Raw genomic sequence first — 17,480 nt, forward strand, 5'->3', positions numbered from 1 at the left:
GCTTGTTTTGTCTTCTGCTTCAGTTTTCACGTTGGAAGGTTACTATTAATTTTGATGTCTTCCAGTTTACCTTGTGCTTGTCCTTGTAGATCTGTACAAACCAACCTCTGTCTTGTCATGATTGTGTGGCCCATGAAAATGGATGTATAATGCTTGTTTTGTTTGCTCTGTCCTGGTTTACGAAATGAAACGACATTTTCTTTCATTGGAATTTTCTCATTTGCTTTCAACAGCAATTACGTGTTTCAGTTGCTTTGATTTAATCTTGGGATGGAGCCAGAGAAAAGGCTACAGAAGGGAGCTGGCAGAAGCTGGTTTTTTCTGCCCTCTACCCTGCCCAAGCAGTCTCCTGAGTAACAGGGATCCTGCCAAATGTGATGAATTGTGGCACAGCGGACGAAGGAGGAATCCCCCATAAGTTGTCAGAGCATATTCTGCGGGCAGAGCTCCCACTCACAGAAGGCAACTTGCCTACTTTTTACAGATCCACCACATTCACTCCCCTGATCCTCATGAGAAGCTGGGTGGGTCTGCCAGGGGGAGGAGGAGGAGCAGAAAACCAGATTCTGCTTCCTTCCTTCTGCAGGCCTTTTCCTGGATCCAACCTCTTATTTCTAAAGTTTGTTTAAAATTGTTAAAACAAAATTGTTTAAAATTGTTAAAACAAAACAAATTCCTTCCAGTAGCACCTTAAAGACCAACTAAGTCAGTTCTTGGTATGAGCTTTCTTGGTATGAGCTTTCTTGGTATGAGTTCTTGGTATGAGCTTTAAAATTGTTAGTAAGCTTTTAACAAATAGTTGCCGATTTGATCTCAACGGAGTTGAAAAACAGTGAGTAGAAAGAGTATATTAAACTGGGACAAAAAGGCTCAGAAGTCGGAGATAAGCAAATTGTAAGATTTGTTGTAATACATATAGATTTAGAAAGTACTTTCCAAATGCAACCATTTTGTTAAATCAGTTTAAATATTTGCTTTTTTATGTGTAAGAGAATTAATTAAATTCAAGCATCCTTGGTGGTAGTTGAGTTAAGAGACATATTCAGATCCTCATCAACGTTTCCTCAAAATAAGACTGCAGTCCTATATACAGTTAAATGGGAGGACGCCTCATTGAATTCAGTGGGACTTGCTTCTAAGGAGGCTTTCATAGGATTACAGAACAAGTCCCAATGATTACAGTTGGGCTTTCTCATAAGCAAATGGGCACAGGCACAGGTTGGCAATCCTGTGCAAACTGTGCAAAACTGGACAAAGTGGATTTGAGTATGGGTCTCGTTGCATTACAATCCTATAGATGCTTGAAATCATGAGGCTTACTTCCAAACACTCATATATATGGGCAAGCTGTTAGTTTCTTATGCACAAGGATAACAGTGGTGTATAAGTAGCAGCAGCATTTAAATAATGTCTGCCTATTTTTGACATTGCTGCTTGCTAGACAACTCAGATTGGAGGATGTAGTGAAGTAATAAATGCTGACTATATGGGCATTCATAAGTTATTTTTATTCTTCAGAATGGCATGTTCTGAAAATAATAATATGTAGCCAAAATGCCATGGTTGCAACCACAGTGAAATATGCTAATTGCCTTCAGTTTACATTGCTTTTTGAATACATCTGATTTTCAGACTGGAGACTGGGGTGAACCATCAATTACCTTACGACCTCCTAATGAGGCAACAGCATCAACACCGGTACAATACTGGCAGCATCATCCAGAGAAACTAATCTTCCAGTCATGCGATTACAAAGCATTTGTAAGTTTGCCAGACTCAATGTTTTCTTTGAGAATAGTTGAAAATTGTCCGGTTTAAGGAGTGACCATTAACATTTTGGTAGTCTTTTTCTCTACCTAGCACAACTATAACGTCTTTCTTACAAAAGAAACAAAAATGAAATAAAAATTTTCACATTATTGTGAACAGAATACAGATGGAAATTGTAGCTTTATCTTTAAATCTGTGTTTCAGTCCCTGCTCTTTGTTAAAGAAACATCAAGATTTTTATGCCATTGACATCCAAAGTCTCATAAATATATAAAAAGGTGGTGGTAGAGAGAGAACTTAAGGGGAACCCAGATGCATTGTTTTCAAGGTTTTTGAGTATGACCATGAAGACAACCACAGCTTTCCACCCATGCTTGTCCCCAGAATCAGGTACTCAGAACTGCACCATAGCCTGTGTGCAATCCTCCATTAATCTGCCCGATTCCTTTTAAAATCTCTCTAAGTTAGTGACCATTACCACATCTTGTGGTACTACTGCCTTCTATAAAATTCTTGCTGTGTGAAGTACTTCATTCTGTTCACATGCTGATTCCAGCACATTGGAAGCAAACACTTCAATCGCTGTTTTAAAAGTGGTGCTATTAAAAATTACCAGTCCTTGGTTTTATCAAAGCCTTGAAGAATCTGTCAAATCTACTACTCACTTAATAGAAAGAAATTAGGCTCTAATAAGACTTAATCTCTTTTTTAAAAAAAACAAAAAAAAAACCACCCTTTTACATCTTGAGCAGCAGTGTGCTACACACGTTATTTTTTAAAAAAGGAAAAAAGCTTCACAGCTTTAATTCAACTGTACTGAAATGATTTAGGCTTTTTTTTGCAGAATTATAATACTGGACTTTATGATACTGGACAGAATTTCCTGATAACACACAATAGTGAACTAAATAAAATGTTATATACCAAGATGAATGTATACCACTGAGCAATAATGTGGTGGTGGAAATTTCATGAAAGGATCCACCGTTTCTTTGGCACCACTAGCCTGCTCCAGCCACGGTAGAAGGTAGCAGTAGTGGCATCTTTCTCATTTTTCTCTATGTGTCCATCCCCATTTTATCCCATTGACATCAGTGAAGGAAGAATGACTACACCTGCTCTAGGACTAGTATAGATTTTTTGTGCTTTTCAGGGGAATGAGGGAATACAAGGCCTCCTGCAGTCTACATCCAATATGCCCCCTTCATGTCCTGCCACTGGCACTGCATCTACATGCACTGAACATGCCAGGGGCTCCTTCAGGGTCATAAAAGTGCCCCAGAGGCAGAACTCCTCCTTTGGTGGATTGGCACATGTGCCCCTCAGCTGCCCTTTGGCCAACATTAGAATTGCAACCTAAGTAACTTTACATGACATGTGTACCCTGCATGGTCCTGTAACTGCACAGTAGTGTAACTTTTTATTTTCTATTTGTATATGGACAGCTGGTATAGACATAGATTTTAAGAGTAAATCCTTGGTTTTGTTTTTGATGACTTCTCCCCATGAATATGACATCTGTAAGTGTTCCTCTATTTTAAAGGTGAAAAATGCAGAAGCTCAGGGCAGCGGCGGAGGAAGCCACTTGGGCGCCTGGGGCGGCGTGGCGAGGGTGGGGCGAGCTGCTCATAGGGCAGGGTGCACCGTGGGGCCTCCGGAGTCTGCCTGCCTCCTCCCACTCAGCCGCCCTACAGCTGGGGGGGAGGCAGTGGGTGGACACTTTGGGCAGCGTGGAGCCTGCACGCGCCCAAGCCACCACGTCTCATAGAATCATAGAATCATAGAGTTGGAAGAGACCACAAGGGCCATCGAGTCCAACCCCCTGCCAAGCAGGAAACATGTTTCCCAGGAGAAACATGTGGCTCGGGTGTGCTGCAGGCTCCTGTGGTGAGTGCCGCCCCATTTTGTCACCCCCATTGGTGGTGACACCCGGTCAACCCGCACCCACCGCACCTCCCATCCTCTACTCCTGGCTCAGGGGTTCATGTTGCCAGACAGGGCATTCCCTGTAGCAGCCCCTAGGTTGTGGAGGTTCCTCCCCACAGATGTGTGTCTGGCAAGTTTACTATACAGTTGAATGATGAACATGCACTTCTTTATTATGGCCTTTGACAACTAAGTTGTTTTAAACTGTTTTTAATGTATTTTAAATTGTTGTAACTCAACTTGGGATCTTAGGGTGAAGGGTGAGTAATTAATAATAACATCAGCAACAACAACACCTGCTAGTACTGCTAATAAATTAACTTAGACAAAGAGCATGAAATAACACTTTGTAAATTTACTATGTAAAATCTAACATTATGAAAGGGAATATTATAGATTTGATTTAATGAAGAGGATTTAGCTCAATAGATTCCAGGCTGGAGAGCAAAATTCTTAAAAGCACATAAAACACAATCATAAATCTTAAAACCCTTTTAAACAACAAGAGCAGCTAAAACCACCAATCAATACATTCAAACACTGAAAATGCCTGGCACAAACAGATAGGGCTTTACTTGGTGCCAAAGTGTCAGCACCAAGTGTACTTCTGAGAAGAGCGAATTCAAGAAGCAAGGCACCACTACAGAGAACGCTATATCTCACATTATCTACTCTCCCTAGAATGTTTTAGGTCAGCAAATAAGCTTTCTTTGAAATTTTGCTTACTCTGTTTCATAACTTCAGAAAACAGTGCCTTGTTTCTTTCATAAGTATTTAGGTTCTATGCTGGTAAAAGAGCTAAGAGGCACAGAATCAACGCAGGATGCCTGTGCAAAAATGAGGGTGAGTGAAACTTACTTTTTCAAAACGGCTGTAATAGGCTGGACTTTTACTTGTAACTGCCTCACTTCATCCATGTTGTACATTAAATAAAATAACTCTGGATTTCTTTGCAATGTTCTTTAGTTATACGTATGTTACATAGTTTTTCATGTTATCACTAAAACCTCCATCTGCATGCACGTTGTACGTTTCCTACCTCTTGATAAGTAGATTCCCCCCCTCCTTGCACCTTTTTATTTCTGTAGAGAATATAATAAGATTTAGCAGGCCAAGCATTTCCTTAACGGAGAACTTGACTAGTAAACTCCCATAGGACTGGATACTCAAGCCCCTTTTTGGTGGAATTTGGGAACTCCCTTGGGGAAAGCGTAAGCCATTTTAAATCCCTTGGAATATGATGAGGGGGCGCGGAGAGAGAATTTCCACCTTTACTGCTGGGAGGCAGTGATTCAGATAGAAGTTGCTGAATGGTGCTTACTGGGTGGATGGTTTTTCCAGCACAGACACAGCTACTGCAGGGACTCAACAACCATGCCTGTGCATGGGGCTGGCAGTGTCATTCCCACCTCCGCTGCTTCCTCCTGGCACCTTAAGGGTAAATATGGGAATTCCAATCCTGCATCAATTGCTATGCATGGTCCACTGGCAGCTATTTGTAGCAAACTACATCGCTGGCCACCATTGGCCAAGGGTTACTGGAGGAATATGGTGTCTTTTTGTAATGCCTGCCCATTTGCAAAAATACAAGCAGAACATTTAAAGCAGAGAGCAAAACCACTAGTCCTGTTTCAGTTTCCCAAGGAGAACAAATGAAACCCCCAAAGTACTTTTCCTTTAACAAACTCAGACTCCTTTCTCTGCTCAAATTAAAAGGGGGGGGGGGTCCTTCCCCCAGACATTGATGGATGCTATGTTCCAAAAGCTAGTACCATCAGGGAATATTGGTTAATTCCTTTGGTTAATTCTCTGATAATCCTTCAAGTATTTCAGGCAAAACAGCAATAAGCCTGTTCATGCTAATCAAGGCAGAAAACCCATAATAGTATAGTCTTAAAAACAACTGCTGAGAGCAGGGACAGGAGAGATCAGTGTGGAGTCACACTTCAGGAGTGATAATGCCCAATCATAACATATTTTTCACTTAAGACATTATAAGAATATCCTACAATTGTGTCACTGGCAGTTGTCCAACAAAATCTATTTAGATAAGAATAAAGTCTTAACAGCTCATTGGCATCATTGTTTTCATGTGCAATTGCAAATTTATGAAATGATTAAGAATATATACCATTGAAAATACAAATTATTTCATTTTGTTAATTTCTTTCTATCTGCAGCAAAGTGTAAATAAGAGGCTGATATTTAGATTTGGGGAGATAAAGGCTGACGCTTTTGAAAGGTGTTCCAAGGATGTCAATTAAATACGTATAAACCATAACCTCAATCTTTCTCATTATACATTCTGTATGTTCTTTTCTGGTGCTCAAATATATTATTTGTATGAAGAAGAGGAAAACTGTTGGCATCTTAACTCAACACTTACGAAGCATAATTAATATCTATATTTATCCCATCTAAATGTACAACTATACAAATAAAAAGTTTTATAATCTTTCTTTATAATTCAAAAATCTTTCTTTATAATTGGGAGCTAACTAATCATTTTAATAGGTTTTCCTTCTCCTGATATTTATTGTCTGTTGGATGTTTTCTTTTTCAGTGTTTCAGTTGGTGTCTGCTTTGTGTTATCTTTACTAAAAAGGGACACAGATTATATTAAACATTGATAAAATAAATATGTCCCTTTTACATATTTTTTTGAGTTTTTCAGGAAGCAACAGAATCTCTAAAACCCTTAAAATGTCAAAGGAAACCGCAGTACTGCTACACAAGTGCATGCAGTCAGGCTACTTTAGCATTAAAAATGGTAGTGTATCGAAGAATAAGGATGTCATCCTGAGGGGTGTTAGAAAGCAGTGTAAGTACTGTCCCACTGGTGGAGGGAGGCCAAAATGCCTCAAATGGCCCCCCAAAATCTCATATATAGCTAAAGTTGGGTTTACTGAGGTCATGTTGGTATGGCCATGGATTTATTTTATTACAGTTAGGAAACATTTTTATCCTGATCTTTTTTCACCAAGCTTTTGCTTTTCTACCGTCAAGCTCATTGTTTTCCTTTGACAAGTTTTTTCAGTATACTGTCTAGCTCTCAGTGTATCTTTTGGCTAGAGGAAACTTAAAGTACTTTATTTTGCACTTGTTTGCAATATGGCACTATTACCACTAGTTGTTTGCTGCCCTGGGCTCCTTTGAGAGGCAGGGTGGGATGTAAATTTAAGAAATAAATAGTTCATATTGTTGGGTAGGGAATAATTTTGTTTGTTTGACCACAAGCCACAACAAACTACAAATCAGACAAGTTATTACAAAGAAATAGAAGTGCAGGCCTGTTTAAGCCAAACATCTCGTAGTAAGCACCAGAGTAGATGAAGTAGCTTCAATTGTCCAGATAAAAATCTGCTACAATACTATCCAAGAAACTTTGCTGCTGCTTTGTCAGAGGCCAAGCAAAGCCAGCCACTTTTGTATTACCCTCTTAAGAATGTAACAAGAGCCCTGCTGGCCCAACTCGTCCATCATCCTGTTCTCACAGTGGCCAACCAGATGCCTATGGGAAGCCCAAAAGCAGGAGTTGAGTGCAACAACTCTTCCCACTTGTGATTCCCAGAAACTGGACAGTGGAGCTGGATCATAGCTATCATGGCTAGTAGCACCTGAATGCCTTATCCTCCATTAAATCCTCCTGGCGCTTGGAAGCAATGCAATCAAACTTCTTGTGGGTTTGACCAGTATTCATGTCTCTTGTACTATGTATGTGCATGTGGTGGCTTATTCCACGCATTTTCAGAGATGGACTATTAAAATATATAATGAGATATAACCTCTATTTCCCATTCCCTACAGTTGGGTGTAATATATTGTTGTCTTGGGAAAGGAAATCAGATGTACATTATTCAATACACCACATTCTTTCATGTTTGCTTTTAATTTCAGAAGTCTACAGAACAAATGAAGAAAGTTCCTACTATTGTTTTATCAGTCTCTTATAAAGGGGTAAAATTTATTGATGCAACAAATAAGGTAGGCATCATTTGGTTACTCATACATTTTATAATAAAATGTTCTTCCACATGTATGGCCACCCGTTTTCAAAGTGCACATTAGTTCTCTTGTATCTTTTGGCCTTCCTGGACAGCAGTTTACTTGCACAGGATAATGGTGGGATGGTGCCTAGCATAAGTTTCTGTCCTTTTCCAGCATTGTTTTCTCCATCCCCATCTGGAAGCAACATGACATTTAAACTCAGGCAAACAAAACACACAGGCTATTCCCTTGTTATTTTTAAAACTTATATTCAAAAAATCAAGAAAATATAGCCCCAGCCAAGATCCCTTAGCAGTAAAATCCTGCACATGTCTATGCAAAAGTAAGTCCCATTGTTTTCCACTGTTGTGTGCATAAGCTTGCGCCCAAAAAGTACAAAGTTAGCACTTGATCCACTAATGGTAGTAAAATGTAATATTGTCTCCCACTAGGTTGTTTGTACCCATTGAGTAGTTTACACAGTAGGTCTTGGGCAGTCACTGCATGCTTTTTCTGAAGAGAGGACAGTCTGGTTGGTTTTTGTAAAATCTGAAAGTACCCTTGTGGAAGGGTTCTAAATGTAATAGCTCTCCCCTAAATTTCTATCAGGAGCACAGGGACTGCCTTAAAGTGGCAAAGCACCCTTCCCCCTCCTGCAAATGTGGGGAAGCTGCTCTACTTCTGCTGTAAGCAGGTGGGTGGCAGTGTTTCCCAGCTGCATGCCACCCCCTGGCTGTTTAAAGGAAAAGGAAGGGGCTTTAATGTCTGATGAGTAGAGTTTAAATTCTGCTGCCTATGCGGCATGATCTTGTTCCCAGCTGGAAACAGGGAGGCACAGCCAACATGGGATTAAACCCTATTCTCCCACCCATCAGCCAAAGTTACCAGTGACATTGGCTGATGGGTAAGTGGTTGTGGCTTGGAGGAAATGGCCTGGTGAGCCAAGATTGTCTTGAAGGCTGGAAATTCCCCACCTCTGCTGTAAATACATGTCATATTCACTTAAGAGAGTTCAAATTCCAGCACAACTTTCAGTGGACCAGAGCGGAGTTTGAAATGAACATTAAAAACTATGAAGTCCACAGAACTTTATAGAGCTTCTTCTTTTAACATAAGCATTCTTTCCAGTTCTAATTCATTCTGAAAACTAATCTTGTGCTATCAACCATCAACAGCCTATGGCAATCTTTTTAATTCTCATTCATAGGAAACCGAACCCCTGCTTTTTAGTATCACTGCAATCTATTCTGAAACTAAGAACAAGGAAGTAAAATTAAGACGTATTATTGGTTTTACCCAAAGTAGTGTAAAATTAAATGAGTATTAAACCTCACTGAGTCTAAAGATCTTTACATAATTATTGCTCATTAAGGCATAATCATTAATTTGATTGTGGTCCTTTATGTAGAAATAACAGTTTTAAAAATGCTCCAACAATTTGAGATAAGAGGATTTAATAGTTTTGATTCTCTTCTAAAACACAAGCCCATAGATTCAAATAACCAGTTTTCAGTATACATTATTAAAATAGATTGCTAAATTAATATTTCAATGAGCTCTCTTGAGCGTTCATAGTTGCCTGAAAATATACTTTTTCAGAGTAAATTTGTCACAGGGAAAAACAGATTAAGGATGGCACATGAGCATGGCAGATTAACCATCATCCAAATTCAGAAGATAATTTATTCTAATTCTTAAGTATGTGATTAAAGATGAAACATATATGACCAAATCCCACAGCACCAGTTCACAAACAGGGTTTTGGATTGTGGTGACAGTATTGCATCTGAAGTTCTTAGCTTAAACTAAACAAACTCATCCTGGTGGTTTTTATGTGAAATAACATTTGGAAAAATTGAATGCAATGAAGGTATAAATATCATTTTGCTATACCAAGTGTTAATGTATCTGGACAGTACCCTTCATTTTGCTTGGCTCATTTAACTACTTCACATCCTTGTTTCACTGAGCAATGAGCCTTTGCTGGATTCTGGTTGCCCTTCTGATTGCAGAGGAAGTCTGGATCCAAACCATTATAATGTTCTTGTTCTCTGCGTGGCTAGCGGTAGAATAACGACCACGATCTATTGTCAGAATCACTAGTACAGGTATATCCAAAGCCCTACTGGCCACGGGACAGCAGGACACAGTGGTGGGCATGCTTTTACTCTCCCTCTCTTGTTGAAGATTGGCATATGTATTTTTCCTCCCACTAGAAACAATTGGGGGAAAATATATTTATGCCAATTCTGTTTTGGGGAGGGAGGGGTGTTGGGAGAATGGGAAGGTTATGTAGGCTTCGGGTCTATGTTGTCTTCCTATCTGCCCCTGATACACATTTTTTTACCTCTGCTGACAAAGGAAAGGCTGCCCAAGTGTATTATTTATTGAGCTGTTATTAATGAGGCTTACTTGGGGAAACCAGGCTGCTATGGTTGCTATGGAACGTTACCCCCATCTCCCACTGCCCCAGATGTTCATACTCTCACTTTGCAGCTGAATGATTGAAGGGCTGTATGATGTTAATTAAATCCACTGAGTTGCCATTTCTTTTTCTTTCATTTAGAATATTATTGCTGAACACGAGATTCGTAACATTTCTTGTGCTGCACAAGACCCTGAAGACCTCTCTACATTTGCTTATATCACAAAAGACTTGAAGACAAATCACCATTACTGCCATGTGTTCACAGCCTTTGATGTGGTTGGTCTATAAATATATTACTACTTGGTCACATTTTAAAATCAAAAATATTTATAAATGGGTGTCATAGAATGCAATTTTGCTGAAACAGATGCAAATACTTTAGGCTGCAATCCTGGCCCCACATTGCTAGGAGTAAGCAGAGGGGGGGGGGTGAACCAAGCCTTATGAGGAGCAATTGAGGGAGTTGGGTATGTTTAGCCTGGAAAAGAGGATTCTTGCAGCATTATGGGGGGTGGACTAGATGACCCTCTGGGACTCTAAAATTCTGTGAATCGATAAGTTCCATTGAATTTAAAAACCTTACCTCTAAGTAGGGATGTCGAGGATCACAGAAATAGAAGTATAACTAGCCAGATCATCAAATTCTTGGTTGCAGTTTATCTATGATGAAGATTGTTCAGGACCAACCCTGGTACAATATAAATTTTTTGCTCAGCTCTTCTGAAATAGGTGGGACATTTTTAAAAATATTCACTTTTTAAAAGTGTGGCAATACTTTTATTTACAAATTTGGTATGCTGCTTCATATCATTATCGTGTCATAGCTTATTTCTAATTCAGTAATAGAAAGCCATGATTCGCTGGAGCTTCCCAAGGGGATATAGGCAGGATGAATGATTATTGCCTATGACTACTGCTTCGCACACATACATGTGTCACACCTTTTCCTACTCATAAAGCAGTGCTGCTTAGACATCAGACTATAGGGCCCACAAGTGAGTTTGGGGCCACTTTCAGATGGACATCACTAGCACAGCCTGCCCAGTGCAAACTTGCTTGCTGGCCATGCCCTCTTCATTGGACCAATGCAGCATCAGCCACTCCGTGAATACTGCTGGAATACATGGGTAGGAGCCAGAAAAATGAGGGTGGGGAGAAAGGTCGCTCTTCCTCTTCTGATGTCAAAGGGCCAGTGAAGGTGTTGAAGGAAACTAGAGACAGGTAACAGGTTAACATTTATTATCATTAATCAGCTGGTAATAGGAAGGGGTAAGAAAAGAAAACTATTATATGAGCAAAAATGAATGTGCAAGGACCAGGAAAGAGGGATGAAAGAAACTGGCAGGCTTTTTTGGTTGGGTGGAAATAAGGTACAAGTTGAGGGCAAAAGGAGAATGGCAGAAGAAATTACAGGAGATGGCTATAAAGACTTTGAGAGGCACGTAATGATGGGATAGGATAGATATACAAGTAAAACTCCTCTTTACAAAGATGAGTAACAATAACTCCAGAGCAGACCTGAGGAAAGCTTAGCTTAGAACACCTTGTCATCAGGAGAACACTGTGGGAAAGAATTTAGCAATTTGGAAAGATGGATTAGATATCCGCTGATTATGCCAAACTGCTTTCATCTCGCACTATTTTGGAACTGGCTGTTCCCTTGTACCACTTTTTAGTGGGGGTTAGTCTTGGTGTTTTTCAGGTCTCTTAAGTAGACAGAAAGGTTGAGAACCCCCAAGTTAAAGCAACCTTGAATAGTTTGTTATACTTTCAGGAATCTATGTTAAGTGATAGCACAATTTTGTTTTTTGGCTAGGAAAAGATACCTGGATTTAAATAAGGCAATATGATTTTATAGTAATACTCTTATACATTTCAATGCTCTAATAGGCTCTGAAAACAATGACAGAAACTCTTTATAAGGAATGAAAATTTGACTTTTGAAAAATAAATTTATGTACAGCTGGTAAATGATAAAGCAGGGGTGAGGAATCTTTGGCCCAGCAGATGTTGTGGGATGCCAACCGCCATCAGCTTCAGATAGCTCTGCCAATTGTTAAGGATGATGGAGTTGGAATCCAACAACATCTGGAAGATAAATGTTCAAGGTAACCTCTTATCTATTTTTAATTTTAACAAAATAGTAATAGATAAGTATGCTGGAAGCTTCTGTTTTATTAATTTAAATTTGTGCCGTGAAACTTTAAAATATTAAATCTTCACATAACTGTAGTGCTTTTAGCTTTCATACTTAGAAAAATAATAATGTGTGCATTATAAAATACTGCATTAGAGTTCTCTTGTTGAGTTATGACTGGTAAGTAAGAATGAATGTATGTATGCAGATAGTTAAATTGTATGGAGAGTGGCTTTGAATTGGTTCCCCCACCCTCCAAAATACATTTTCTAATACAAATTGAGTAGAAGAGGAAAAATTTCATAGGGCTTCTGTTATTAAGTCATCTGAACTGAAAATTAATGAATGTTTCGTCTGTGTTCTGAGGATACAAAAGGTACAGAAAATTAACCAAAGAAGCATCTATATAGTAGAACAGCTCCTTGCTATGGTCTTTTTACAGATGTGCTGAGAATGCTTGCTTTAATGCCTCAAGCCCATATATTCTTGATCACAGTTCCACAATTTTCTTCCCCTTAAGAGTGAGGTGTTCTTCAAAAATGGGGTAAAGAGGCAGAAAAGGGCACATGACAGGAGTGGAGAATCAATGGATGGGTATGATGAAAGCAGTAATAAAGAGAGGCAGACACGCAGAACAATATTTGGTGTAACACCATAACCACATCCATTACATTAACGTATGATTTTTAATTCTAGGTTTATTGATTCTCTCATTTCTTATTGTAGTAAAATTTGAATTCTATATAATTTTTTAAAAATACTTTAGGATCTAGCACACTGAATTACAATTGCTAAGCATGCAGAAAAATCCATTAAGTGGTCTACCAAGACCTTTGGCTATTTTTCAAGTGGTCCAGGAGAAAAAGTTTGGGAATCACAGTTCTGCAGTATTCCAGAGTGTGAAAATTAAGCTCTGCCTGATATGTGACGATGTTATAGTTTAGATTTCGAAAAGAAATGTGTTTAAACTAACTTGTTTTCATGCTGCTGTTTGTTGCTGTTCCAGAATTTAGCCTATGAAATAATTCTCACATTGGGACAGGCATTTGAAGTAGCCTACCAACTAGCACTTCAGGCTCGAAAAGGAGGTCATTCTTCAACCCTTCCTGAAAGCTTCGATAATAAACCTACAAAACCAATTCCAAAACCTCGTGTTAGCATTCGAAAATCTGTGGTGAGTAAAATATGTACAACTCATGAAAGAAGCCTGCTGATGCCGGTGCTTAGGCTGAACTCATTTCCCCATTTCTGCAATGAAAGGTTCAGCAGATTGGGTCTTGGCTCTCTGCCCACAGGGCGAAGGCAGGCAGCAATGTTTGGGGACATAGGGCTCCCAGGATTCTCCACTAACACTCCTCTACTAGAAATATGCAGGGCTGCCACCTGGGCCTCCGCCAGCACCTTTACAAGACACTAGTGCATAGATGCCTTCACTTCAATGGAAGCCACCCTCAGTTGGAAGGTCCTGCTTCCTGAACACTGCAGCCTCTCTCCCACCTGAGATTGGGACATATTAAAGCTATCCCAAACTGCTGATCTTTCATTGCAGAAACTGGAAAAAGTACTTGAATCATACTTTTCCATTGCCAATGAAAGGTCAGCTGGGCCCACCCTTAAGACCGGCTGCAGTACATCTCCTCTTCACTTCAGTTTTTCCTTATTCTATATATGTCTGGGATGTAGGATTGGGTTTTTCTTTCTATAAGTCCTGATCTTTCTTGAGCTTGGTGAGTTCACAAACTGATTCCTGGGAGCCCTACGCCCCAGATTTTGCTGCCTGCCTCCGACCTGCGGGCAGAGAGCCAAGACCCAATCTGCTGACCTTTCATTGGGAATGGAAAACTACAATTCAGGTAGGTACAATCATACTCTCTCTTTATAATCAGCATGCTAGTGGCATGAGCAGTATTCCATTCGCTCATCTTTCTAAAGGCAGCTGTAGAAATTCTGTATGGTTACTAGCTCTTGGGCACACAAAATTCATTATGTAAAACAGTACTGGAGGGATTCCTAGGCATGCTAAGGAAGCCACCTGTAATTAAACATCAATTTTACCTTATGTATCTGTGGTTCAGTTTTTCCTCTGTGGCCCATTCTCTGCTTAATAGCAACACTAATACTGTAGATCAAACATAGCTTCTTGTGATCTTCTTTAGTATATATTTGCATTATAAAGGCAATACTTTTCTAGAAGCTCTTACCAGCAGTTCTCACCTTCAACTACCAGACCAGAACATAGTCAGGTAGTTGTCCAGAGACAGACAGCTTTTTAAAGAAAATGTAAATATGTATTGGACAGAAAAGGCAAAAGCTAATTGGCATTATCATATGCTAATAAATCCATCAATTCTTAACACTGTTAAACAACTTAGGTAGGTTAGTATACAATTTCTATGTGCACCTCTAGCCAAATGAAGAATTACATAAACAAATGAGTGCTGTGTACTCAGTTTCTCTTCCAAGTTGTCCAGGATGTGCATGGTTAGCGGTTAGGAAAATCAGTGACAATGTAGATTGACTGGGTTTAGTCCTACCCAGCTAAACAGCCAATTGGTGTGTTTGCTGATTGTTTGACAAGCTATGCGCATGCGCACGCGCACTCTCTCTCTCTCTCTCTCGGAGCAGCGTTATTAGCAAGAGAGAGAAAGAGAGAAAAGCAATTTTGGCAACCTGATCTTCAAGGCAAGTTGTTGAGCATGAGTTCCTTGTGTTACTTAGAACAAAACAGCATACATACAGTTGATAAAATTACAGTTATATACCTATAACTTCAGATTTTATGTAGATACATCTCTTGTTGCACTGGACTAGTTCTGTGAGAGCAGTGAAACTAATGAATCAATATCCTCTTGGATTATCATGATAAAATAGAATATAGACTGTAGCCTCCGGAAAGCAATCCATGGTGCATGCCGTGTGGATAATGATGTGCTACTGTGTGACCCAGTTTGAGCACTGTTTTAATGCTCAGCAATTAGAGTAGATAAAGCATCATCGTGTTTCTTTTGTATTTGTTTCAAAGCAGATAGATCCCACTGAACAAAAGACTCTTGCCAACCTACCATGGATTGTAGAACCAGGACAAGAAGCTAAAAGAGGAATTAATACCAAGTATGAAACCACAATTTTCTGATAGTGAACTGTCCTCTGTTTCTTGTTGTGCCTTGCACTCAAAGCAGTCATAGCACAGCCTTTCCTTGACGGCAACTCTTCAGTCTAGTAGAGGGGAAGACTGCACTATATGAGTGGCCTTGAAACTAGCAAAAACATACAAACAAAAACAAAAGGCTGCTGGTCATTTCTGGTGATTGTTCTTCCTGCAGCACTGATAGAAGAATGACATGGGACGAAGACTTTTCAATTACAGCCCACAAGAGGAGTGGGAGATTGTTTCACGCACGCTCTTCTCTTAGGACTTTGCCACAGTGCTTTCTTTTGATTTCGTATTTTAACGTTCTACTTTTACAAAGGTCTCTAACGGTAATGCTGCTTAGTAATACAACGTTCAGTTGTGGTTGGGTTTTTATTTTCACACATGGCAGTTTTTAAATTGAAACAAACCCAGATTAGTTAATAAAATATTTGAGATATGTTTGTGAAAACATGGGGATCTATATAAGTTAATTCTACTGTTTAATATGTTTTTCAAAATTAGTAATGGCAAGACATTAGCTTCCTTGACTTCTGTATTTGCTGGTCTATGTATTCTTCATGCCATTTAATCCTCTAGAGAAATGAGGTTATATATGTCAGTGTGAAACAGAATCAGAGTTTTATTAATGGCTTAAAAAAAAAGAGGAATTACTAATGCATGAAAATGCACCTTGTATTAAATATTTTTGTGGGAGAGAAGAAAACTATAAGAGCAAGTATGATATTTATGATAAAGGAGGTCATTAATTATGAAGAGAGTCTGGCTTTATTTTAAAGTTAAACTGCTACTGTACTATCTAACAGTGGGGCCATCAGTATGCTGGATGCTTCACTTCATGGGGTAAAACGGAAGCTGCCCAGCAATTGCACTACAGGCACATGCAACTATACACAGTTTTTCAAGTTATTATAGCCATGAGTTTCAGTTTTTAAAAATCTGAAAGATGGTTTTAAACAAAACTAGGAATTTTATCAAATTTTCTGTCTCAGAAAGCTGGTTTTAATGAAAAAGTTCAACTCAAAAGGTTTTTTCCTAAATGAAGTAAACCATTCCAAAGTAATAATTCTTTCCACAAATCAGTTGAGCATTGGCTTGACAGTTGACTTAATGAAATTTGCTTACCATTTTCTTTGAAGTATTTTAATTTTTTAATGTCTTTGTGGAGTATTTGTATAATAACATTATGTATTTCAGTGAAACTGAATGAATTATAACAGTAAAAATATCAATCATAGGCAAAAAATGACATTTTAATGTATGTTCTATCCAGTCAAATTGTGAATCATTTTGAACTTCATTATAGAGATATTGATGAATAGTGTGGTTGACTTAAATGTTTTTTATTATTCTTTCATATTTAACTGAAAGGTTTCAGTTACATTCAACAACTGAATTTTTAACAAAATTGATAATTGAACTTGATTTAAAATTCAAAATTGTATATGGTTTAGTTGAACCTAATCATAGCGCTGAATGACAAAAAACCTTTTAATACAGTATTCAATTTACTTGAACCAATCAGCTCCTTGTACATATTATGCCTATTCATTGTTGATATGTATGTAGTAGGCTGACAGTAAACACTGAAAAATATAGTACCAAAAGGAATATTGTATAGGAGAAAAGTAAATATTAGCCTCACTGCAACAAATACTTCTATGTAAATATGCTTGGGCTTCCAGTTATAAATTTTGTAATTTTTGTCATTATTTATATCCTATAAAAGCACACAAAATAAATTGAAGTTGTACAGTCAGCATTAGTTTCTGGAAAATTTAGTATTGAAAATATTGAACATTAAGCTGTTGTTAAGTGATGGATCAGTCTTAAGTGTCAAAGAGACAATGGTATGATCCTATGAACCACTTCACTTACTCAACAGCTTTCAATATTTCACATGAGACTTGTGTTGGCAAAAAGGGAACTCCTCCATGCTTCAGCCCAATGCTAGAACTTGGTGGATGTGTGGTGTCTCTGTGCTATAGAACACAAACTTCAAATCTAATTGTACCTTCAGCCTCCCCAGCAAGATCTTGACCTCGCTGCAAGTCAGCATTCCTGACATCCTCAATATGTTA

The 17,480-nt window shown here is 38.7% G+C and overlaps 1 protein-coding gene and 1 long non-coding RNA gene across 17 annotated transcripts in view; one reads left to right on the forward strand and one right to left on the reverse strand.

Moving 5' to 3' along the window:
• ANKS1B (ankyrin repeat and sterile alpha motif domain containing 1B) overlaps window positions 1-17,158 on the forward strand; it is a 332,378-nt gene extending 315,220 nt beyond the window's left edge. For 11 of the 16 annotated variants that reach the window (XM_081878197.1, XM_081878206.1, XM_081878207.1 and 8 more), the window contains 6 exons: window positions 1,633-1,761; window positions 4,468-4,539; window positions 7,594-7,680; window positions 10,250-10,387; window positions 13,255-13,422; window positions 15,271-15,589. In XM_081878197.1, the coding sequence (XP_081734323.1) occupies window positions 1,633-1,761; window positions 4,468-4,539; window positions 7,594-7,680; window positions 10,250-10,387; window positions 13,255-13,422; window positions 15,271-15,381 (705 nt within the window). In that variant the 3' untranslated portion in view covers window positions 15,382-15,589. Of the gene's footprint in view, window positions 1-1,632; window positions 1,762-4,467; window positions 4,540-7,593; window positions 7,681-10,249; window positions 10,388-13,254; window positions 13,423-15,270 lie in introns of all 16 variants that reach the window. The other 5 variants (XM_081878205.1, XM_081878202.1, XM_081878203.1 and 2 more) reach the window with 2 other exon arrangements.
• LOC309351005 lies at window positions 7,687-13,329 on the reverse strand. The gene is made up of 3 exons (XR_014160626.1): window positions 13,222-13,329; window positions 10,695-10,799; window positions 7,687-9,782 (listed from the first exon to the last, which is right to left on the reverse strand). It is a non-coding gene; the product is annotated as an uncharacterized lncRNA (long non-coding RNA).
• Window positions 17,159-17,480: the final 322 nt, after the last annotated feature.

The sequence above is a fragment of the Podarcis erhardii genome, assembly GCF_964252035.2.
Source record: "Podarcis erhardii genome assembly, chromosome: 10".
Lineage (NCBI taxonomy): Eukaryota > Metazoa > Chordata > Lepidosauria > Squamata > Lacertidae > Podarcis > Podarcis erhardii.